Here is a 25,167-nt window from a genome sequence, read left to right as displayed (position 1 = left end):
CATCATTGACAATAATAGTCAATTAGCAATTGATTGTGTACAAAACAGGGATTGATCATCCTGCCCTACCTAGGGGGCTAATTATCACCCCCAAAACGCAATCCACGATTTTATACGTTTTTATAAACATTAAATTTTGCAATATTTGTAGCTTTATTCGAAATTTCAACGATTAGTTTTTGTCAGTCAAGATTCATATGAGGATTATACGTAAAAATACACATTGATTGCGCTTAGTTTACTAGTTTGGTGGCAAAATGCTTGAGCTGCTCATTATGCCCCGCCTACCCATACATTGAATATTGACTTATTGGCTACTACTGGTTCCTGAAGACTATTACGGTAAGGTCGATCACATTTTTCTGGATGATACTTCAACAATGTTCTTCAATTTGGCGGGGAGATGCTACAAGTATGGCGAGATCGTGAGTGCAACTCATTTGAGTGCAATTACGTTACGAATGCATTACACTTATCGTTTTTAACTACAAACCTGCGTGAACAGTTTCTTCTAGTTATTAGAGTAAACATTCTAACGAAGCAAATAATACCAACTTTGCTGATGTTTCTTGTAAAAGTTAAAAAATAGGGCTCAGTAAACTAGATGATATAAATTTGAAGTTGCATAAAGTAGTCAAAAAATGTAGCATAGTAGATCAGAAAAATTGCTCACAAATAAAATATTAAATTTCCAAACACAATGAAAGTTACTGTTTCGATAAGAAAATATAATTCTCGATTAGCTAAAGTAATTTTGGCTGAAATATTTGATCAAGTACCATCATTACGGGTTTTCTCAAAGCAAAAAAAATCTCAACCACACATGCAATAACAAACGTTAAGTAAACGAATATCCTTATTACTGCTTACTGCATTCGTTTTTATGGTATGACAAGTTTTGCCATCTAAAGGATCGAATGAGCTGAAAACATAAATTAGTTTAAATTAAATGTGTGAAGAAAAGCTAAGAAACTGTGCGGTAGTTCTTATGTTCCGTAGAAAACCTTAACAAATATGATACTTGATGTCAGCAAAAATGTTGTACGAATGCCTTTATCGATTTTTCCCAGGTTTTGATAAAGAGATTTCTTAGAGAACTTGTGAGTATGCGAATATGATAAAAAGTTGAATAATATTTGGTATTTAGTGATAAACAATGTTGACATCATTGAAAAAAAAAACACCTTTGTGCACATGCAAATTTGAAGAATAACATTAATTGATAGAGAACTCGACTCGAATATCATGACAATTGAAAGGAAATGCGAAAATATGGGTCACAATATGCTGTATTCTGAAAAGAAGTAGGAGTTCATTTTATTTAATAAACAAAGTGTATTTCTGATTTCTGAAACAGTCTATCTATAGCAATTCCTCTTCTTCCTGAATTTTCTCCTGGGATTTCTTCAGGTATTTCTTCTGGGCTTCCATAAGAATCTCCTCTCATAACTCTTCTATTGACAGCTCTTCAAATTTATGGAATTCATCCCGATATTAATTAGGGAATATCTCCTGGGAATTTTCAGGGATTCTTTTTCCAGCGGCACGCGTGTAAATCAAAGGGGTACCGCTGTCCGATCACTTTTGCAATATTTTCAACGCCTTTCCACGCCCAGACCTGTGAACGAAAACATTTTTTATTCGTATACACAAAATTCAGCATATTTGTAGTTCCGTGTCAAAAATTGTGCTCAATATATCAAAGCAAACCATAGTTACAGCATCTCAAACTTGGCCATTTTGTATGAAAATCGGCGTTTGTCCGATCAATTATGCACCACAGTGTACATAATATACAGGTATGTTTTGTGGGCCACATTTTAATTCAGGCGTGATCGTAGGCGACCAAAATCATTGTCGAGGGCCACAGTTTGATGGTTGATGGCATTGCACTATAACGATAATCCTATTCTTGAATAGAACACAACTTGAATATATTGTCCATCGAGCATCTCAATAGAAATAGCGCATAAGGATGATAATAGTTATTTATGTAACGAGTTGCAAAAAGTTGATTTTTTCAGCACGAGTCGTAAATTTATTCAGCGAGGCTTGCCGAGTTGGATAAATACGAAGAGTGCTGAAAAAACCGAGTTTTGCAACGAGTTCCATACCAAATTTTATGCAATGATTTTTTCATAATGCAACTCATTTGAGTTGCATAATGTTCATAATGAAACTCAAATGAGTTGCATTATGAACATTATACAACTATTTTTCATTATGCAACTCATTTCAGTTGCATAATGAACCGGTACGAAAAAGTAGGCCATTATGATACCAAAATGAGTAGCATAAAATAAAAATTATGATACTAAATTGCATAAAAATAATAATAATAGCAACGTTTTTGATACGACTCCTAAAACATTTACAACGTGATAAACAAAATTTTGAAAAGACTCTGAAGGCACTTTTCCAAAATGCCTTCATTTGTGATTGGCCGTGAATCATTTCGATGGTCTACAATCTTTTCCCCTATTCTAGCTCAACTTTATCCCACCGTGCAACGGCCACGACCGACTAGGCTGATAATGGATGTTCCTGCAGTAAAAGTTCTAGTCATTCAGTCCATCGAGTCATTTAAAGCGGTCGTCAATTGTCCGGGTCGGTCCTCGGAATAAGTATATATAGTGGCCACCAATTGCCATTTTCATCGAGTCTCGCCCGCTAGAATGTTCTTCCTCCCCGTATGATGAGGGCGGAGTGCGGGACGACGGTCCTCGTTGTCGTCGCCGTCCCGGTTGTCGTTCTATTTGTATGTATTGTGTCCACGCGGATGGTTGCGGGCGCGAGAACAAGCGGGAAGGCTCATCATTTTCGGAAAACGTTGATGTCTACTATAAAAGTCCAATTGAGATGAAATCTAGTAAACAGTATGTCTTAATCAGTAGTTCGGAACGTTACGGCGGTTGCAGTCGTGCCGGTTTGCAGCACAAGTGAAAGCAAAAGAGAAACAAGAGTAATAGTTGATTTGTTCTGTTCTGTGCGATGTGCTGCTGCTACTGCTGCTGTAGAGGCCTGTTATCAGTTGCAGGGCAGCGAACATTCTGCCGCCGAGTTGGTTTTGACTACGTTTCACTGTACATTACGCTGCGATGACGTGCATAGTGTGTATAAACTGAGTTCAGAAGTTCAGATAAGGTCAGATCGGAGGCTAGTGATGAGTGCGTGACTGGATAGAGCCGCGGTCAATAATCAATGGTGCTTTTGTAGTGCAATGTGTGGAAAACCGACGAAGGGTGATGCAATTGGAACCGTGCCCACCTGGAAATGTTCGTGTTTGGCGGTAACCAACCATATCAAGGATTTCCATTCACATCGGGTCCGAGTGCAGCGTGGATAGCAGCTCACTGTGTCTGGCGGTTGATAAGAATTCTTTACTAAGTACTAGTGCCGCAGGAGAGATTTGAACCCCTGCTGCCCAAGTGCTTATCGAAGAGTTCCGCTCGTACATCGTTGGAAACCACGTGTCAACACAACCGCTTCTCGCTGTCTTGCTCCAGTACTTTAATCTGCCAACAGTGCAAATTTATTACACAGTGGAGGAATGTTTCGACGTGTTTTGCAAAACCCGTTGGTGTTAGCAAAGGATTGTAACAAAACTACACTGATTTGAGATTGAAATAACAAAAAAAGGTAAGAATGAGACTTTCATAACTCAAATTTTTATAACCTGAATAAAAAATAAACTTATATTAGTCATACTTTAGTTAAAATATTTGTACATTCATTCAGTGACATTGGAAGGGGTAGGGGTAGAAATGTGAAAACAAGTTTTTTTTGAAATTATCTGCTTTGATAGTAGTGGTGTAAATGAACAATTAAAATGCATGAGTTCGTAATCGTATATGACAACTACAAGCACGCTCAAATTAAAACACAGACGAAAACATTCAAATGTTCTGATGCAACTTGAGAGAGCTGTTTCTTTATGTCAAGACGAAACATTCTGCACTCCAAGGGATTTTTGACCTGTTCTCTATAAAAAAAAATCCAAATTAATCCACCTAGTGGTGATAGTGCCTTTCTCGTCGTATATGTTCTCACGATCTTTCCGTCGATGTAAGTCAAAGTGTTATTTTTTTAAGATAAGTTAGCATTTTATCCAAGCCATCATTGAATTTACTTAAAACTTATTGATGGCACATAGTCCGACGTTACGTTCAACGTATAAGCAGAGCTGGATAATATCATTTCTCAGTTGACTGCTTGAGCACCTTCACTAACACTGGAGGATGATCAATATCAAGACGATACTAACAAGCTAAGATATAACTTTTACATAATCACAGATCATTTTGCGGTCTTCGATAAAGTTTTTTCTGCACATTTTGAGTTATATTTTATTGACCGTTGGAAAAAAGAACGTGGGGAGTAAAGTGAGACGTCTGTTTGTATGTGGGTTTAATTTGTCAAAATTTTGTTCTCTTACACATAGTAACATCATGGGTATAGATCACTTTTACATTTGACCACTTCCAGTGGGACACCCAGAACTGATTTCGGAACACTACCGGTTGTCTAAAATATGGTCTGAGGCTATGTTCTTCTGAATCGATCATCGTGTTATCAAAAAGGGTCTCCAGTTGGCCTAGTGGTAAAGGCTATGGATCGCCAATCCGGAAACGGCGGGTTCGATTCCCGTTCCGGTCGGGAAAATTTTGGCTCCCTGGGCATAGTGTAACATTGTATTTGCCTCACAATACACAAATTCATGCAATGGCAGGCAAAGCAAACCCTTCAATTAATAACTGTGAAAGTGCTCTAAAGAACACTAAGTTGAAGAGAGGCAGGCTAAGTTCCAATGCGAACGTCGAGCCATAAAGAAGAAGAAGAAGTTATCAAAAAAGCTGCTATTTGATGAACTGTCAAAGCCCGCGTATTCATCACTCTTTAATACGACACTTTTTGGGTTTGGTTCGTTTGTGCATTTCGCCAGTTCTGGCGAGGAACTCGAAACTGGTACTACTGGCACTACCAGTAAATGTGGCCTGAGACTATTTTCTTGCTGACCGTTCAGCGCGGTGTCAAAGAAGCCGTTATTTAATGTGCTACGTGTATGCATTTGGTTCCGTTCTACATTTGACCACTTCCGTCGGGGCCTGGAACCATAGTATGGTCTATGATTTTTTTTCTCGTTAACCGTTCATTAGGATACCTAAAAAGTCATTTAATGTGTCGAATTTATGGGTTTGGTTTTCTTTTCATTTAACCACTTACGATGGGGCAACTGTAATCAGTTGCTAAACACTACCGGTTATTGGGGACAACTTGGGGGCCGGAAACTTTTTTTGCCAAATCAAGATACCTAAAAATCCGCGATTTGATGTCTCGCATGCATGGGTTTGGTTCACTTTTATATTTGGCCATTTCCGGCGGGACACCCGAAACCGGTTCCGGATCACTACCTATACAGTATGTTCTGAGAATATTTTCTTGCTTACTGTTCATCAGGATATCAAAAAAAGCCACTATTTGATATGTCGCATGCATGGGTTTGGTTAACTTTTATAGTTGGCCACCTCTGGCGGGACATTTGGAACTGGTTCCGGAACACAACCGGTTCCGATATGATCTGAGAATGTTTTCCTGCTTACTGTTCATCACGTTATCGAAAAAGCCGCGGTTTGATATGTCGCATGCATGGGCTCAGTTCACTTTTATGTTTGGCCACTTCCGGCGGGACACCCGGAACCGGTTCCGGGACACTACCGGTTCAGATATGGTCTGAGTCTATTTTTCTGCTTACCATTCATCAAGTTCTCGAAAATGCCGCAATTTGATATAAACCCTTGGGTATTATTGTCGAAGACCTCAAAGTGATCCAACGTCTGTGAAAAAAGTTATACCTTAGGTAAAGTAAGGATAAACTTTATTGTTATTTTTCCAATACATGTAAAAAAAAAAAAAACAATGATATTGTTCGTCGTTTGGAGAGATTGGGGCTGCTGGACCGTGCGACGGCAATGAAACTACGCACATACAAAGCAGTGTGTCCAAAAATATACGGGCAACCAAAAACGCATAAACCTGGCTTGCCTCTTAGACCGGTAGTCCCATGCATGACTTCACCGTCATATGAACTCTCTAAGTACATTGGAATGATCATTCAAAAATCGTTCCACAGCGAGTTCAACATTCGCGACTCTTTCGCATTCTGCCAATATGCGAACACAACAACAATACCAGCGGACCATGTCATGGTTTCGTTCGACGTAGTCTCGTTGTTCACTTGTATACCGATTGAGCTCGTGCGGAAGAGCATCATCGATCATTGGAATGAGATCAGCACTCAAACCAATATATGCCTCGATCTCTTCTTAGAGGTGACTGTGTTTTGTATCGAATGCAGCTTCTTCGCTTTCAACGGAAAATTTTACAAGCAGAAGTTCGGAACTGCTATGGGAAATCCGCTCTCCCCGATTATTGCGGATTTAGTCATGGAGGACCTACTGAAAAGGGCCGTTTCTGCAGTACCGTTTGAAATGCCGTTTCCCAAGAAATATGTAGACGACCTTTTTCTAATGCTCCCGAAAAACAAAATAGAGATGGTGAGGGATATCTTCAACCAACAGGAACCGAGCTTGCAATTTACGGTAGAAGAAGAACAAGAGAACCGCCTACCGTTCTTAGATCTAGTTGTGATCAGACACCCTGATCAAACTATGTCCACGGAATGGTACATAAAACCGATTGCTTCCGGTCGGTTCCTAAATTACCATTCCTTACATCCACTTCACCAAAAAATGAATGTGGCACTTAACTTTGCAAAGAGAGTGTTCACATTCTCCACAAACTGCACCGAAAAAGAGATTAGAGACAGAATCAAACGGCAACTCCTGATCAATGATTACCCAACAACATTGATCAGTCGAGTAATAAACAGAGCCAAACAACGAACACCACTTGGTACAGCTATGGCAGCGAACGAAAACACAGTAGAGGAGGAAAACCTGTTTCGTTCGCTCACCAATATTGACGGCCTCACCAGTCGAATAACAAAAACACTGAAACGGGAATACCCAAATGTTCAAGTCGCCACCAAAACTACCAAAACGGTTGGCGCACTACTACCACTGGTCAAAGATAGAACGGCAAAAGATCAACAATCCAATGTTATCTACAAAATCCAGTGCGGCGACTGTGAAGCCTGCTACATCGGTATGACGACCACGAAACTATAACAACGCATCTCTGGACACCGATCAAATGTTAAACGACTACAGACTCTACGAGAAGCAGGATATACGAACGCAGACGCAGCGGTTGCTGAAATTCGGGAGAAAACGGCACTAGTAAATCATGCAGCAGAAACGGGACATACTTTCAGACTAGACGATGTAAACATTATAGACAGAACGAGCAGATCATCTAGCTTACCAATACTAGAAAGCTGCCACATCAGAAACACAGAAAACACAATAAACAAACGAACAGACACAGAAAATTTAAGTATTGTATATGCAGCACTTCTACACACAATCAAAAACACACGAAAATCAGAACGACAAAATCAAAACAGAACGAATGTAAACACCACACTAGTCAATACCACTCACACACAATGATTATATTCCAAGCAAAAACACAGATAGAAACAACTGAATGCCAACCGTCATTTTAAAACTACATCAGTGCGTAGAACAGTGGAACGGATTCCGATTTTTATTCTAAAACTTGTTTTCCGGAAAGTTAAAACCGAAAAGTGAGTACAGTTAAGAATCTTTTCAAGAGGGAATTCACTAAAGTTTTCTATTACAGCCAACACTAAATGACGATTAGACGTTCAAACAAACACCTTAACGATAAAACAACACAATTTTCGGTAACAATCTATGTCATTACAAACAAATTGTCATACTAAACTAATAAAACATTACAGAATCCTTGAAAAAGGTCCAATAAGGACCGAAACGTCGGGTTAAGAAAACATATAGTTGTTTTTAATTGACCAAACTAGACTGAAATGCCAATAAACCCCTCAAAGATATAATACATGTAAAGGAATAATATCAATAATGAAATCTCAATACTTTGCCTCACGTTGCCTAGGGTATAACTTTTTTCACAGCCGTCGGATCACTTCGCGGTCTTCGACAAAGTTGTTTGGCATATAGTCACCTACAATAATACTAAAGGGTTTATTTATTGAACGCTTACAGCGCCACCTAGCGGCAAAATTCGAAAACTTAAAATTTCTGCATACATTTGGCCAAGTTTTCCCATACAAACTTCAAGCGTTTTGAGCGCCCCCTTAGGCTTAATTGATTTTGCTCAATTTTTGAACGTAGCTTCTGGGAGTCCAAAACAATTGATTTTGGAGGTAAGACTTGGCATTTTTCAAAATTTTTGTTTCTCATATAAGTGTGGGCCACCCTAATGGGTATGTAGCGTTTTCTTGTCTGGCCCCTTCCAGGGGTACCGGTCCGGAACACTTAAATGGCCATAACTCCGGAACGGCTGGACCGATCCGAACCATTTTCAAAAGGAAACAATGGGACCAGATTCCGCGTCGAATGACGCGTTGTTCATTAAAATCGGTTGAGGTTTACTGCCAAAAAATGTTGTGAGTTTTTTTTTCCACACACATACACACATACACCCACACATACACACGCACATACACACACACACACAGACATCACCTCAATTCGTCGAGCTGAGTCGATTGGTATATAAGACTTGACCTCTCCGGAGGCTCTATCAAATTTTCATTTTTGGAGTGAACATATAGCCTTTCGGTACACCTTGGTGCACGAGAAAGGCAAAAAACTATTATTCATTGAATGAAGACATTTTTGACAGATCTCAGGTCACTTTGACAGATAACGCAGGAGGACAACAAGGATAAAAAACCAAGGCCGTCTTTGTTATATTCATCCATGGTGACCTGAGAATGGTTAAATCATGTAATAAAGAATAACAGTATATGCTCTTCCTATCTGATCCTCGTCAAACTTTGTCGGGTAACTCTCACTGAGATCGTCCCACTATTTACACCATGTCTTCAAAAATGTTTTAGGTGGCGATTTTCTGAAAGTTCCCCCCAAAAAAGTAAGAAAATAGACGATGTGTTAAGCAGCCTTGGTAAATTCATACATACCAAATTTTTTTTTATAACTATCCGTTACACGATGAAATAAGTTATAACATTATAATAACATATAACGTTGATAAAACCTCGCCTCAGCGAGATGCTGGTAGCGGTGACCAATTTTTAGAAGATTAAGTATTTTTTAACTCTTGCATTGTTTCTTTTGCAGCTTATAACATTTTTTTAATAACTGTTAGACTACCGTCAAATGGGGTAACTTGCAACACTTTTTGACTTTGAAGCAATATCATTGAAAATCTAAACATTTCAAACATACTGTTAAGCATCGTGTGCACTAATTACCACGAGTAGAATACTATGCAGAACATCATTTACCAAAATACGTTGCCACCTAAACAGGAGATGTGAAATACATGCTTGTTGCAAGTTACCCCATCTATGGGGTAACATGCAACACATGACATGAAGCTAAGTTAGCTACCATTAAACAGTACTAACATTCTAGTCTTGGTCATATTATAAGTTTTTGATGTAATGCATGAAAAATGCTTTGAAAAGAAGTTCACTAACCAATTTAAATATGATTTTTGATTAAAAGATTGGTAGTTATATATAAGCGAGAGTATATCGTTTCACGACAGGTCTTACGTCCCTCAAATATGAAATACTTATGGATTGCATGACTCAGTATTAGTAACAAAATGTCAACAATGCTAAATGTAATATGTTGGAAAGGTAAAGTGAGTCACCTTTAGATTATTTTCAGAATGAAATGGGGTTTGGATATTTCAGCTGAAATAACATGATTTAAACACTTATTCAACTATTTACAAAGTAAAAGCCGTCAATTTTGGCATTCTATTGAAATAATTTACTCCATCTAGGTTCAGAATAGATGTTGGTGATTGTTTTAGAACGTTCATAAACTGAATTTAACATTCATCAAGGTGAAATATGTATGAAGTCTTGTCTTCAACAATGTTTAAAAGTCGCGTGCAAAAAAATGGTAAAATTTAGTTGAAAATTGGAAATGAGCACGTCACGTAATTAATAAATGATTCATTTCGATTATTTCCATCAAAAATATCATGCTATGAAAATAAATTATATGAAGTTTTATTAATTTCAACTGTTGCAAGTTACCCCATAGTGGTTGTCGAATATGATAATGATTTTTTACATAACTTAGGCGATAAGTTTAACAATCTTTTATCGTTCAACTAAGCTTACTATTAGGTACTCTAACAGCAAACAAGGTCGTCAGACTTATCGCACTTACCATACGAGAGAGGTAAAGCACGATTTTCGTACTTGTTTTTATAGCATAAAATGAGCAAACCGTTTTAACAGTGTAGCTGAGCAGTAAACAAAGAAACAAAACTATTTTTTTCACTAAAACGATCTTTGGTACACATAATTTTGTTAACCGAAATGGTGGAGCATACTAGCTTTCATTATTATGAAAATATAGTTCACATTTATTGAATGTCATCGTGTTGCAAGTTACACCGCTGTTGCAAGTAACCCCGTTTGACGGTATCGTAACAAATCATAGATGAATTCCTTTTGGAAATTACGAACTATTTTTAGGACTAACTCATCCAAAATTTTCTCCAGTAGAACATAATGGAAACCCGTCCGAAGAATTTTTGAAAATGTCTACATAATGCCTTCCATGGTTAACTTAAGTCCTTTCAATAATTTATCATTAATTTTGCCAATGTTTATAAGCAATCTTGGAATACCGAGGATCTCTATTCCTCCAAGAATAAAACTTCAGTTGTATCGTTCCGAGTAAATCCCTGCCTGCTGGAATTCCTGGATGAATCCGTGGAGGAAACCCCGGAGAAATTCCAAGAGAAATTTCTGGAACAATTCCTGGAGCAAACCCTGGAAGAAATCCTGGATGAATTCCTGGAGGATTCTCTCTAAAGGAATTCTGGGGAGAATTCATGCAGAAATTTCTGAAGAAACCTCTTGAGAAATTCCTGGAGGAATCCTTAGAGACATTCCGAGTTGAAGGTCGTTGTAGTATCAACGGCAGTATTTAAATCACTTGGAGTGTCAATGGATTGTGAATCCATGAAATTTGAACGCAAAAAAATCAGTAAAAAGATCCCAGTTTGTTGACCGAGGATTCCTGAAACGCAATGTTTGCGAAGTAACATTTAAATGTTTAAAAAAGATGTAGTGATGTTCAGATAAAGATTGTTCTTCTGATACATGCCAATGGGTCAGCTCGTGACTAATTCTACTTGAGCAGAGCGTTACATCTAGCATTTCCTCTGTAACAGATACCATGAAGGTTGGGCGGTTGTCTATGTTAAGTATTGCAAGATCTGTACTACTTAAGTACTCCATCAAACTGGAGCTGCCCCAGATGATATGGTGAGCATTAGCATCACTCCCAACAATTAGCGGAAGGCCATTTGAAGTGCAGTATGCGATGACTTGTTTGAAAGCATCCGTAGGGGATGGTTCATCATGCGGTTAATGCATCGAACACTAGACGTATTTAATGATTAGGTCTGGAAAATATGCGACGAAGGGGGATGGGGGGTTGAAAATTGGTAAAAAAAAAACGCTACGTTAGTTTTTTTTGTTATTTGTTGTATTTTCCTATTGCTTTGGATAAAAAATCGCATACTGTGTCAGAACAAAATCAAGATGGCGGCTGTGTTTAAAGTTTAAGGCTCTTGACTCCTGCAAGATGTGTATATTTGATATGAGGAAGATGTATCCATTCTGAAAAATCGTGATTTTCAATCAAATTTCTTCTTTTCTTTTTCTTTTAATTTTCACCTTTCCACTGAAATTTGCCCTGATTTCCTTCAGTTTAGTGTTTAATAAGCAGACTGCAAAATAAAATAATTATTATTAATAAGACTGACACAAATTTTGATTTTCTCTAATGTCACACCCCCCCCCCCCCCCCCTCGGAAATTTTTTGTCGGAATTCGACATTTTGAGGGGGGACGCAAATAAATTATATTTAGGAAATTTGAAAAATTTTAAGTGAAATTAGAGTCGTCGAGAAAATTTCTTAATAAATCCGATGAGGTTGACGATTTTGCCTAATTGTTTGGGTAATTTTTCATCAAATACATCTATTATTTATCATTCCCCGCCACCCCTTGACGAGTCAACGAGGAAAGTGAGAAAGTGACAAAAGAAGAAAATGAGATTTGTTCTGGCCTAAATTATACAGTATGCGGCAGGAAAAAACGCGAAAGTGTTTTTCAACTTCAAACCTCATTTTCATCCATTTGACATAAACCAATCTATGTTTCAACGTTCCATCATATATATAAAAGCCCAGAGTTGTCTGTCCTTCCGTCACGCTTTGAAATGTTTCATTGAAAAGTTTCACCATAGTTGTATCACTTTAGAAATAATAAAAAGAACTTTTTTGGAATGATCTGGAACATCAATATTCTGAAAATTCCAAGAACTTCCTGAAAGTTACTGAAAGCTCCAGAAGAAAAGAAAAGGAAGGTTCTGGAATTTTCCGGAGTATTGAATTTCTTAAATATTCAAGACCGTCTAGAAGTTTCTGGACGCTCCAGAAAGAAGATGCAATATTATGAAACGTCTTCTTCTTGGCATAACGTCCGAATTGGAACAAAGCAAGCTTCTCAGCTTGCTAATTTTGTGGAAATTACTGAAAGTTTCAGAAAAAAAGAAGAAGGTTTTGAAATGTTCTGAATTATTAAACTACTTTAATTTTCGAGAACTTTCAAGAAGTTTCTGGAAGTTCGCTTACCCTCAGCATAACTTTGCTGAATACCCACGTGTTCATTGCTCGGCTGTATGCGCTACGAACATCAATTCACGGTGACTAAAATGAAATGATAAAATCGCAGTTCCTGAGAAGCTTCTAGAAGTTTCTTACCATTTCAGAGATTAGAACCCTGTAACAGTTAAAGGTGTGTACTTGGAAGTTTACTTTCTGGCGTTTTTCATCTCTGAATACATGATAGTATATTTTCTGGCGCTTCTGATGAGTCCATTGCTGAATGAAATGTTTTGCATATTTACAATGGATTCTGAGGAAACTTCTGGAAATGGTTATTAAATCAAGGAAAAGAATATATTCTAGGACATATTTCGAAGGAAGGACAGGCGTATTTCAAAACTTTCCATAATAAATTAAATATTCGTAAACTTTTTGTTTCGAATTAAAAGAAATTTTTGAAACTTTCCTGGACGAAGAAGTTGGAGAAGAGGAACGAGAAGAAGATAAAGATACGCATGTTTTTGAAATATTCTAGAACATTCTCTGATGCAGGAAATACTAAAAATGTTCGGGAATATTTGATAAATAATGGAATATTTAGAAGCTTTCTGTTTCTAATTCCTGTGAGAATCAGGAGATGAAATCGAAGATTCATGAACATTCTCGAACGAAGAATACAAAAAATAGGAATCAAACCAATAGCATACATGTTCAAGTATTTTTCACAAATAATAGCATATTTAAAAACTTTCTGTTTAGAATTCGGAAAAGTTTTTGAAGCCTTTTGCAAAGAGATTAAGAAGGAAATTCTAGAACGCTTCAGAGGAATAAATATGGTTTCTGAATTAAGTTACAACAGCCGGAGCTGAAGTTCCGATACGTTTGGCCTGGGAGAAATGGTATAATTTACGTTAAATATGCTGCAAACTCCCAACCGATTAAAGTTCGATCCCGTGCTGATCTTCACAAATTGACCTCAAACATGCAATAGTGGCTATAGTAGAACTGTTCTAGGATAACAAATAAGATGGAACTGAATAATTTAGCCAAAAATTACCGCATGAACTCCTTTGTCGGTTCCAACGATTCCGTCGGACTGAATATGCTGCAGATCAATATCCGTGGTCTGAATCAACTAGATAAATTCGACTCGCTCCAGATTTTCCTACAAAGCTTAAACATATTGGTGGACGTCCTGGTGGTTGGAGAAACGTGCATTAAGAATGGTAGATCACAATTCTACAATATTCGAGGCTTCCAAAGTATTCATTCGTGTCGCAACAACTCCTCTGGTGGTCTAGCTGTTTTCATCAGGAATGGCATAAATTTCGAAATAAAGGATGTAACGCAGGATAATGGTTACCATCACATTGCTGTTAAGATTGTCGGAACTCAAACGCAGGTCATGGTTCATGGGATCTACAGACCGCCTGGTTTTGCTGTGAATCGTTTTGTTTCGCTTATCGAGGACATCGCATCATCGTTAGATACAAGGATACCTTGCTTTCTCCTTGGTGACATGAATTTGGCCGTCAATAACACAGAATCTCGTGGTGTTCAGAAATATCTGCAACTCTTGAAATGCTACAATTTGGTTGTAACCAACACCTTTGAAACACGGCCGGCGAGTAAAAATCTGCTTGATCACGTCATCTGCCATGTCGACGAGTCCAAATGTGTAACTAACTTCACGTTGGATTGCGAACTTAGTGACCACAGTTATATTCTGCCGCAGTTTAAAAAAGCTGTTGGTAAAGTCGAGAAAACGCTAACTAAAACTTTCGTTAATACGTATCAAGTGAACAATCTTTTCCGAACATTTCTTGAGTCGTACGATTTTGAACATCTCCAACCCAACGAGCGAATTTTAGCAATAACGAGCCGTTACAAACAACTAAAGGATACTTTTTCTAAGACTGTATCCATCAAAGTAAAAGTGAAGTTGAATTCTTGTCCATGGTACAACTTCGACATATGGAAGCTTGGAAAAATTTCCAGCAACCTGTTCCAAAGATGGAAAAGCGATCGGCAGAATGTGCCATTAAAGAATCTCCTGAAGCATGCTAACAAAAAATTAGCAGACGCCAAACGTCATGCCAAGGCAGCCTATTATCGACGATTATTCTCTTCGAGCAACTCTAAGCAACTGTGGAATCGGATCAACAATCTCATTGGGAACAAGACAGCTGAGGACAAACAGCTTGAACTAGAAATTGGAGGAATCCGGATAACCGAACCTAAGCACGTGGGAAATATGTTCAATAATTTCTTTTCGACTGTCGGAGAAGGGATTGCAAATAACCTCAACTCGGATGGCGATATAAACAAGTTTAATACTATGAAAACTTCTGATAGATCCATCTACCTAAGGCCGGCTTCACAGTCTGAGGTACTAAATGTAATTAAAGCACTAGATACCTCTAAATCAACAGGAGTCGACGACTTCCCAGTAGCAGCTCTAAAAACACACGGCATAGTGCTCTCGCAAATCATCTGTACATCTTTCAACGATAGTGTTAGTTCAGGGATCTACCCAGATTCCCTAAAAAAGGCTCTTGTGTATCCTGTTTTCAAAGGGGGTAACCCGACTGACCCCACTAATTACAGACCCATATCCGTATTACCGTCTATCAACAAGGTGTTCGAGAAACTCCTATCTGCCCGCTTGTATGACTTTTTCGAGTGTACCGCTTCGCTCTACAAACACCAGTTTGGGTTCCGCCAAGGATCTTCGACGGAAACTGCAGTCTTAGAATTAGTCGACGAAGTCTCAGATTCAGTGGATCAAAGAATGGCTGCTGGAATTCTATTCCTTGATTTATCTAAAGCCTTCGATACAATCAACCACTCGATGCTCTTAAAAAAGCTTGATGCGTATGGTATTCGAGGAGTGGCCAATGACCTTATACGCAGTTACTTGTCAAATCGTCAACAGGAAGTGGTGGTTTCCGGAATTAGAAGTGAACTTCGCAATATCCGTTGTGGCGTTCCACAAGGGAGCAATATTGGCCCTCTGCTTTTCTTAATCTATGTGAATGACATCGCAAATCTGCACATAAAGGGACAGTCTAGATTGTTCGCCGACGACACAGCAATATCGTATCAAAATAGCAGTCGCGCTGAGATTATCCAAGATATGTCAGATGATTTGAAACTAATAATCGCTTATCTTGAAAACAATCTGCTAGCATTGAATCTCCAAAAGACAAAAGTGATGGTTTTTGGCACCAAGGACCATGAAAATGCTAACCAACCTGCTATCAACGTAAATGGAGTTTCAATCGAAGAAGTTTCAAGTTTCAAGCATCTGGGGGTTCATATCGATAGTCGGCTACGATGGGATGTCCACATACGAAAGGTTTTGTCAAGTTGCTCGTCGTTATGTGGAATGCTGCGCAAATTGTCAAGATTTGTACCACAACACGTACTTCTCAAAATCTACTTCGCATTTATACACACTCGTTACCAGTACGGAATCGCTATCTGGGGTTCATCTTGCAACACTCACCTCAAGGAAGTTCAAGTTCAACAAAACCGCTGCCTTAAAGCAATATTCAAGCTACCCTTTCTATACCCGACCAACGATCTGTACAGTACCACGGAACATAACATCTTGCCGATACGCGGACTGTTTACCAACCAAATATGCACCATCATGTTCAAAGTCGTCAACCAACTGAATCTTCACCACAACTGGTCATTCAATGCTGCTACTCACCAATACCCGACACGTTATGCTCATCTACTTCAACGAATGGGATTTAGAAGTGAAATAGGAAGAAGGCGCTTTCAGAATGTAGGGCCTGATTTGTTCAACAGTTTACCCAATGATGTGAAAAATGTTGCTTCAATTTTAATTTTCAAGCGAAAACTAAAAACTCACGTGAAAAACAATATCATGAATTTCATCATACGTTAGAGATTTGAATTTTTCCCCTATTTTTAAGCTAAATTTGTTGTATAAGTTATGAATAAGTTTGTAAACTTTAAGATGCCATTATGCTAGGAAATTCCCAGACCCTTTTAAAGAAATTTAGTTTCAGTAGGGTCTCTGGATGTTAGTACAAGTGTTATACTATCTTGAAATAAATGAAATGAAATGAAAAAGTTGTAGATAAGCAAAAAGTGCATACCAACATTTTTAAGCCATCGTCAAAATTCTCGGGATTGTGAAAACGTGGCTAGCCACGTCGGGTCAGCTAGTGATCTATAATAGGCTAGTTTTCTGGAAAGTTAATTAAAAAAATTCCCATTTTGGTCACTAACCTTTACAGGGCGGCGCCTGAAGATTAAGACAACAAGAATTTTCAAACCGCAGAAAATCACACAGGTCGCTAAATTTCGCATCTAATAAAACAAAATTTTTAATTTTCTCTACAATATCATCAAATATATGTACCGTAAAACGGGGTATCATTGATCAGCGGGGTAACATTGATCGGCTTGACCGACCTCATGAAATGTTCAAACAAGCATTTTACATTGGATAAGTTTCTGTTATCGAATAATATATCGTGATCTGCTATCATTTGGCTATAAAATGCCATGAAATTCATGAAAATTGAGTTTCATGAACAATAAAATAAATCGATTTTTCCATAACTGTGTTTCGTAGCGCAATGAGATACATTGTCAAACATTCATGCATGGCATGAATACTAGATGCAATATGAGATTCGAAATCACTGTATTACTTCAATATGATATCCTAGAGTTGGATGCAATGAACGAAACTTTTATAAAAATGCTCTTTTTAAATAAAATATACATACAATTTATTAAAAGTAGGCTATCAATTCCTTAAGCCATTGCCTACCTTTAGGCGTTATTCGCGGTTTGGAGGATTTTATTCCTAAAATAACTCAAAAAGTACATAACTTGTAAGAATTTGAACGACATATTCGAAATCAGCGACCCCGAATTTAGTAAGTAAGGGTATTTTCAACACTAATGAACATTGATCACTGACATGATCAATGTTACCCCAAATCAACAAAATCAAAAATTAGATTAAAAAGTATATTTAAACATGTTTAAAAGTTTCACAATACTTTTTCGAGTAGCTTAACACATAATCAGAGGGTCAGTACTTGTTTTAAAAATATAAAACATGTAACATTTGCTTTAACAAGAGAATTATTCAAGAAAGATCGAAAATTCTGATCAATGTTACCCCGGATTACGGTACTTATTTCATCTGGTATGTGAAACTCTGGCTCTGGATCAGTGTGGTCTGGTTGTTCATCGAATTTGAGCTAATTTTGTAACTGTTATAGTCATTTTGTTTAATGACCATTGGGCGCGCAGTTTTTTGATATCCGCTTATTAGGCCTACATTATCACATGTTAAACATCAAATATGTTCATTTTTATTTTTCAGTGCTAGAATATAGACATTGACTGATACACTGTCATGAAAAAATAGTCATATATATCCCATATTTAGCGTGTAATAGTGCCTTGAACTTTTCGCATTTTTAACTGCCGCACCCTGTAAAATAATTGTGTATATTAGAGTGGGTCAACGTTGTATGGAGAAACTTTAAATTTGATCGTATCAACCCGGAACAAAACTTTTTCAATCTATATTAGCGTCCAAAACAACTGTGCAAAATTTGGGAGCGATTGGTTGCGTCCCCGTATTCCGCATTGCGATTGAAATTTGTATGGAAATTAGTATGGGAAAACACACTTTTTTGCATTTTACTCATAAGTTGAATTCTTTTGTCTAATACCCAGAGATGCCAGATATACAGATTTTTCTGTATTATACAGATTTTTAGAGGTTGATACAGACAGGATACAGAGTACAGAAAAAATACAGATTTCATGATCTTGATACAGAATTTTCCTCCACATATTTTTTTCTCATACATTCATGCAAGATGTAAAATAAGGTAATCAAAATTATTGAGAGTACAAACCCATTAAATTATCTATATTTTTCACATTTGACCTCAATTTTCAATCATTTAATTACAGGTAATTTTTTCTTTAGAATTGAATTTAATCAAACAAATATTACGAAACATAAAACGTCCTAGATATGTAATAAGCATTCGTTAAAGGTGTTTTTTTTATGTTTTTATCACGTTGAAATCTTAATCTTTTAAAATAAAACTTTTTAACCTTCGCCCAAAATGAAGTTTTTAGCAAGTTTTTAAAGATTATGTTAATATAAGGAAAAATCGAAAAAACTATATCTTTGCTGATTCTTTTTTATGTGTATTGTTGTTTGCTGGACAATTTGCAAGAGTTGCGAATTTCCAGTGAAATATGAAGATGTAAGGAAAATTTAGGCATTAGTACATGAAAAATGAAATAAAAGTTGGAAACTTTGCTATGCAAAAGACCTGGTTTTCTTTATGTTTTTCATTCTTATATTTTGAATGAAAATAATGAGAAAACTTACGAATAATGTTTTCGTTGAAAATTGATAATAATAACAGTTTTTTTAAATAATAATATCGAATCGAACCTGAGAAGAAATAGCCAGTACACACGTTTTCAAACAACTATAAAATTGTGTTGAAGATAAGAAATCGATAGAGCTTTTGGAAACTACAGAGTACGAATACAACCTGCAAAAATATGATGCATCGAATAAAGCAAAATTACCACTTCATATGTGATGAAAATATTTGAACATTCTCAACGTTACCTTGCAGATGAACAGAAAATAATTGCGAACGCGATTTGAACTCAGGTCCTTTAGGTGTGAATATCACGCCCTAGCCATTTTGCCCATCTTCGCTTGTTGAAGCACAGAGAAAGCGGCATGGGAGGGCTTTTTTTCTAATTTCGGTAAAAGGCGAAGGGGCGTCTAGTGTATGGAACACCGGTAATGGGAAGGGTTTTTTTAAAGAAATTTTTGCAGAGATTTTTTGAGAAATTTCTAGAGGGCATTCTTAAGATATTATTTGATTAATTTCTCCAGGAATTCTTTTGAATAGATTTCTATGAATTCCTTCCAGCAAGAAAAACTTTACACACTCTTCTGGAGATTTGTTTAAAAAGTTATCGAAAATTGTTTGTCGACGGATAACTCCATTGATATCTCTACGGATTCTTTGAGAAATTCATTCAGGAATGTTTCCAAAGAATTCCCACGAAAATTCTTTAGGAAATATTTGAAGAATTTATTTCTGGGATCTTTGCAAATGTTGTGAAATGCGTTCCAACAAAGATATCCCGAAATGTTTCTCCAGGTACTTCTTCTATGGTGTAAAAAAAGAAATTCAGGTTAAGTACTGCTTCTTTCAACTCCACTGAGAATTTGCATCCCTTGACAGATACTTATTTCGACCTCAACTGTAAGGTCGTCTTCAGTGTCTCGCACTTGACTCGACTGGGCTTGACTGAAGTCGAGTTAAGTACGAGATACTGAAGACGACCTTACAGTTGAGGTCGTAATACGTATCTGTCAAAGGATGCAACTTTTTAGCGAAATTTAAAGGCACAGTGTTTAACCCGATTACGTTAAAAGAAACAAACTTTTCTTTACATAAGAGTTTAGATTTTCTGCTTATACTTCTTTAGAAATTCGTATGTGAAGACATATTTATCTCCAAAGATTACATCAAGATTTCAAAATTTAGAAGTTCCTTCATGGAATATATCTGAAAAAATAAAAATTCTGAAATTCTTCAAGTAAATTATTCACAAATACTAAAGGAATTCATTCGGAAACTCTTCCCAGGGATCTCCAAGATTGTTTGTCGTTCAGTGATTCCTGCAGAAACTCCTTCATAGTTTTTTTAGATAAAATGAAAAAAAAAATCTTGATAGACTTCTGGAGTAACTCTATCAATGCAAGAATCCTTGAGAAATTTCAGTAGCGATTCCTGGAAAATCCGTGGGGGAATTTCTAAAGAAATCTCTCAAAAAAATGCAGACATTGCAGACAAAGATACTTGTGGATTTTTTTTAAGAAATCCTTCAATGAGTTTCTAAAGATTCCCTGGAGGATTTTCTGAAGGAATCCTTGGGAGAACTGCTGGAGGTACTTCTGAAGGATTCATCGTAAAAAAAAACTCGTGGAGCTTATGAAGAGATTTCTTGGAAGAATATTTTAGAGAACCAATAAAAAAAATAAAAAAAGAGATTTTCCAAGCAATCTTTGAGAAGCTCACAAGAACTGGTGACACAAATATACTTTGAAACATTTCTAAAAAAAATCTTTGAATAAAGCTTATTAGTAGTTCCAAAAGATTCTCTTAACAATTGCTGCAGAACTAATTGTTGAAAAAATCTCTTGAAAAAAATGAAAAAAAAAATCCCTGAAGAAAGGTCTGAACAAATCCAAAGCAATGCCTAGAGGAATACTTCAAGGAACTATTGGATAAACTCCTGGAGGAACTTTACAGAAAAATCTTTCTAGAATTTCTAGAGGAATTTCCAAAAAAATCCCGAGAAAATTTCTGAAAAAATGGAGTAATCGTTTAGGTAGAACCTCAAGCAAATAATTCTGGAATGGTTCTTGAAGATTATTTTTCATTATCTCTCTATTTTTGTGTATTTTAACTTATACTAATTCTTATACAAACTGAAAGTTTCTAAATTTCTGATAGAATCTCTAAATGTTTATTAAAGAAAAAAAATCTACTGGAATTCCATCTTTTCAACATACGTGAGAAGAAATCCATGGAGAAACCCTGGAGAAATTCATTGTTAAATTTTTGGAGAAATGCTATAGAAAAACTCCTGAAAAAAATTTGGAGGAATTTCCCCAAAAATATTTCAAAAAAATACATATATTAAGAAATACAAGCATAGCTTATGTAGCAGTCCCTGAAGGAATTTTCTTTTTAATCCTTTAAAGAATCCCATGAGGATTTTCGAAAAGAATGTTTTTGGAAACCCGTGAACCAGTTTTAGGGTAAAGAGAAACTCCCAGGAAAGTCCCAATGAAAATTCTTGGAAGAATCCCTGGAGAAATTTTCACAGAAATCCGGCGACGTAAAAGTTCAGAATAACTAAGAATTGACATATTACTTTTACTATTCAAACCCATAACATTCTGCTATTTACACCGTTTAGTAAAAACTTACTGCAAATAGAAATGTTCGTGCAAAATTCGGGACACAAACATGTTGTTTACATGTTGAACCCACAGATTTCTAACGGGGTCTGACAGGATTTACGGAAACTTGGTGTTTTTTTGGCTTTCAGTCACAGTTTCAAAATACAGACAAATACAGATTTTCTAAAAATCCTGATACAGATTTTTGGAAAAATCATCTGGCATCCCTGCTAATACCATATAACTAATGACGTTAAAATATAGCCTAGGATATGCTAAAAGGCTTTGCCGAAGACCGCAAAGTGATCCGACGCTTGTGAAAATGTTATTCGCCTGGTAACTTAGGCCAAAAATTGAGATTTTATTATTGATGTTATTCCTTTACATGTTAAACGTTAAGCACCACCGGGCAATCTGTAGGTTATAACTTTTTTCACAAGTGTCGGATCACTTTGCAGTCTTCGGCAAAGTTTGTCGGCATATCATAGGCTATACTTCAACGTCATTAGTTAAATTGTTTTAGACGAAAAATACGGGGAAGCAACCGACCGCTCCCAAATTTTGCACAGTTGTTTTGGACACTAAAAAGAATCGAAAAAGCTTTGTTCCGAAAAATCGACTTTGTTGACCCAGTCTAGTATATATAAATGAATCTTTCTTACCGGAATGGGAATCGAACCTGTCGTCTCCGCATTAACTAGTCAAAGCCTTATTTATTTATTTCTTCTGCTTCTTCTCTTTGGTGTAGCGTCTCCACTAGGACAAAACCTGTTTCTTAGCTTCTGAGAATGTTCAAAAAATCAGAAAAAAATCTTAGTGGTTCAGAAGGTGCTCTTTCGTTAAATAAAAAAAAAAACATTAAAAAAAACTATAACAAAATGGAATCGTTTCCCAAATTTGGCTAGTCGCGAAACGACATTTGGAAAATTTTACATCTATTGACTAGATGTAGTCCTAGTTATTTATGTGACGAGTTGCAAAAAATTGATTTTTTTTCAGCACGAGTCGTATATTTATCCAACGAGGCTTGCCGAGTTGAGTAAATACGAAGAGTGCTAAAAAAACTAGTTTTGCAACGAGTTCCATACAAAATTTTATGCAATGACTTTTTTCATAATACAACTTATTTTAGTTGCATAGTGTTCATAATGCAAATGAGTTGCATTATGAACAATATGCAACTATTTTTCTTTATACAACTCATTTCAGTTGCATAATCAACCAGTTCGGAAAAATTGGCTATTTTGATACCAAAATAAGGCCGTTACAAATATTTATTTCACTTTTTGTCCCGCCACTCTTTGGCTGGTTGAGGGGGGGGGGGATAAAAATAATAAGCATTTAATCAGAAAAATATTAAAAACTCATCGGATTTGTTAAAGAATTTTTAGCAAGACCCGATATTTTGATAAATTTTTTTTTATCTGTCCCCTCAAAATGCAAAATCCAGCCAGAAATTTTTGAAGGGGGGGGGATGGGGAGACAAAAAGTCAAAAATAAATTTGTATCGGCCTGCCCTAAGTTATGTAAAATAGAAATTATGATTGCATAAACTATTTGCGATGCAATAAATAATTTCTTTAATTTAGATATCAAATAAAATAAACTGTATTTACGTTTGACAAATATCAGTTGAACTGCATACAGACCACATATTTGTTTATTTTCATCCCAGTTTAAAAAAAACGACCATACATACAAACAACTCCACATACCAACGCAGAACCAACCGCTTTTTCGTACTTTTTCATTTCCGCAACCATCGATAGGTGCCAAACCAATGAGCGAAAAACTGTCCCCAGACAGGAAATTACTGACCACTCGCTTGACATTGCAATTCCGTTTGCCTTGAAGGGTTTAGTGTCAGTTTCATCGCTTCACTTGTTTTCCATTTCAGTGACTGAGTCAACCTCCCGGCTCTCCCATCAATCTCCCTTCGCAAAAGTCAGGCTGTGATCTAGAGATGCACTCGTTTGCGAAGAAAAATTCATTATCATAATCTTCTTAGGATCAAAACTTTTCCAATATCCGGTGCAAGGGAAATCCGATTACTTCCATCCCAACCTGGAATCCGAGTTCCCGCTTCAAACCCCCCGATATCTGATCGACAACGGCAAAATTCCACACGAAGTCGATTCCCCCATCACCCCCTTTCTATGTACGAACACACTCCGAACGGTGTTGATCTCAGTTTTCAGTACCCATTTGCAGACAACAACCGCCAGCCATGGAGTAGAAAAAAAGCATCTCCTTACACATATTTCTCATGATAAACTAGGACACTGAACGAACGGGTAAAAGTTTATCTTCGATGGAAAATCAATTTTAACAAAACTGTATGAATTATCGCACTGCAAGTTGTGTGGAGCCAAGTGCGGAGCAGAAACTGTAAAGGGTGGTGGAAAATGTGCTGCTTGTGATTCGTATCTATTGTCACCGCAGCGTAATAGACACTTTCATCATAAGGTAAGGGTACCATTATTGAGTTACATTTCCACTCGCGTTTCCATAAATATCAGATTTGAAAGCAAATGATTCAGTACCGGTTGTTTCCGTTTTTTTGTGTTATTTCTAAATATACAGAAATAGCAATTGGTGCCTTTGTTCTTCGTTTTGTGCAGGATGAAAATGTTATCACTGTGCTTATTTAAAATTTGAATGAATACTCTATTCGTTGCCTTTTTTCGATTTAAATAATCTTCATTTGCATCCCATTCAAGTAATAATTTATTCAGTTAAATCAGTAAGGTTTGAAGGTACATAGATGAATTTCTCAACTACCTCGAAGGTATCTTCGTCTTAACGTTACTTTCTTGACTAGAGGTTTCGAAACTTTTTGGGTGTCAGTACACCTAGCCACCAGGAACACGTTTCTTGACCCTCCGGAGAACGTCATCTAGAAAAATGAAGTGAACATTACCAAAAATTTAAGAAATGATCTGTACTCGCGCGGTTGGCCACCACACTTATGCTGAGTACAATGAGCAAGATTTTTCATTGTATTGTGCAAAATAAAACAGCTTGATCGCTCGAGGGTTAAATTTCACAATAAGCAAAAGGTTGTGGCCAGGTCAAATTAGTTTGATGTTCAAAATTATGGTGAGATTATTCCAATTTTTCCTTACAATGTCCATTGTTCAATGTCTGGGGTGTTTATTATTGTGTTGTTTCTTCCTATGAATTATCAACGAGAATTTTTTAATTTTATGTACGCAGCATCGATGTTTTTAATCGACGTTTAAGCTTCTCAAAATCGATTGAATCGATTTTTTTATTCAATTCTTAATTGAATGAGTTAGATTTTTGATTGCTTATCAATAGTTCCGCTATTGGAACGAGTAGTGAACATTA

The 25,167-nt window shown here is 36.8% G+C and overlaps 1 protein-coding gene across 5 annotated transcripts in view; it reads left to right on the top strand.

The window, feature by feature from the left end:
- The first annotated feature begins 2,462 nt into the window (after positions 1-2,462).
- LOC109430201 (uncharacterized) overlaps positions 2,463-25,167 on the top strand; it is a 91,256-nt gene continuing 68,551 nt past the window's right edge. For 2 of the 5 annotated variants that reach the window (XR_009996365.1, XR_009996364.1), the window contains exon 1: positions 2,463-3,639. Coding sequence is in view for 2 of the 5 variants with exons in the window: in XM_062846096.1 (XP_062702080.1) it covers positions 4,041-4,065 (25 nt within the window). In the remaining 3 variants the exon portion in view is untranslated. The other 3 variants (XM_062846096.1, XM_062846095.1, XR_009996363.1) reach the window with 2 other exon arrangements.

Source organism: Aedes albopictus, chromosome 1 (assembly GCF_035046485.1).
Source record: "Aedes albopictus strain Foshan chromosome 1, AalbF5, whole genome shotgun sequence".
In the NCBI taxonomy this organism is placed as follows: domain Eukaryota; kingdom Metazoa; phylum Arthropoda; class Insecta; order Diptera; family Culicidae; genus Aedes; species Aedes albopictus.
This window is presented reverse-complemented; position numbering and strand designations above follow the sequence as displayed.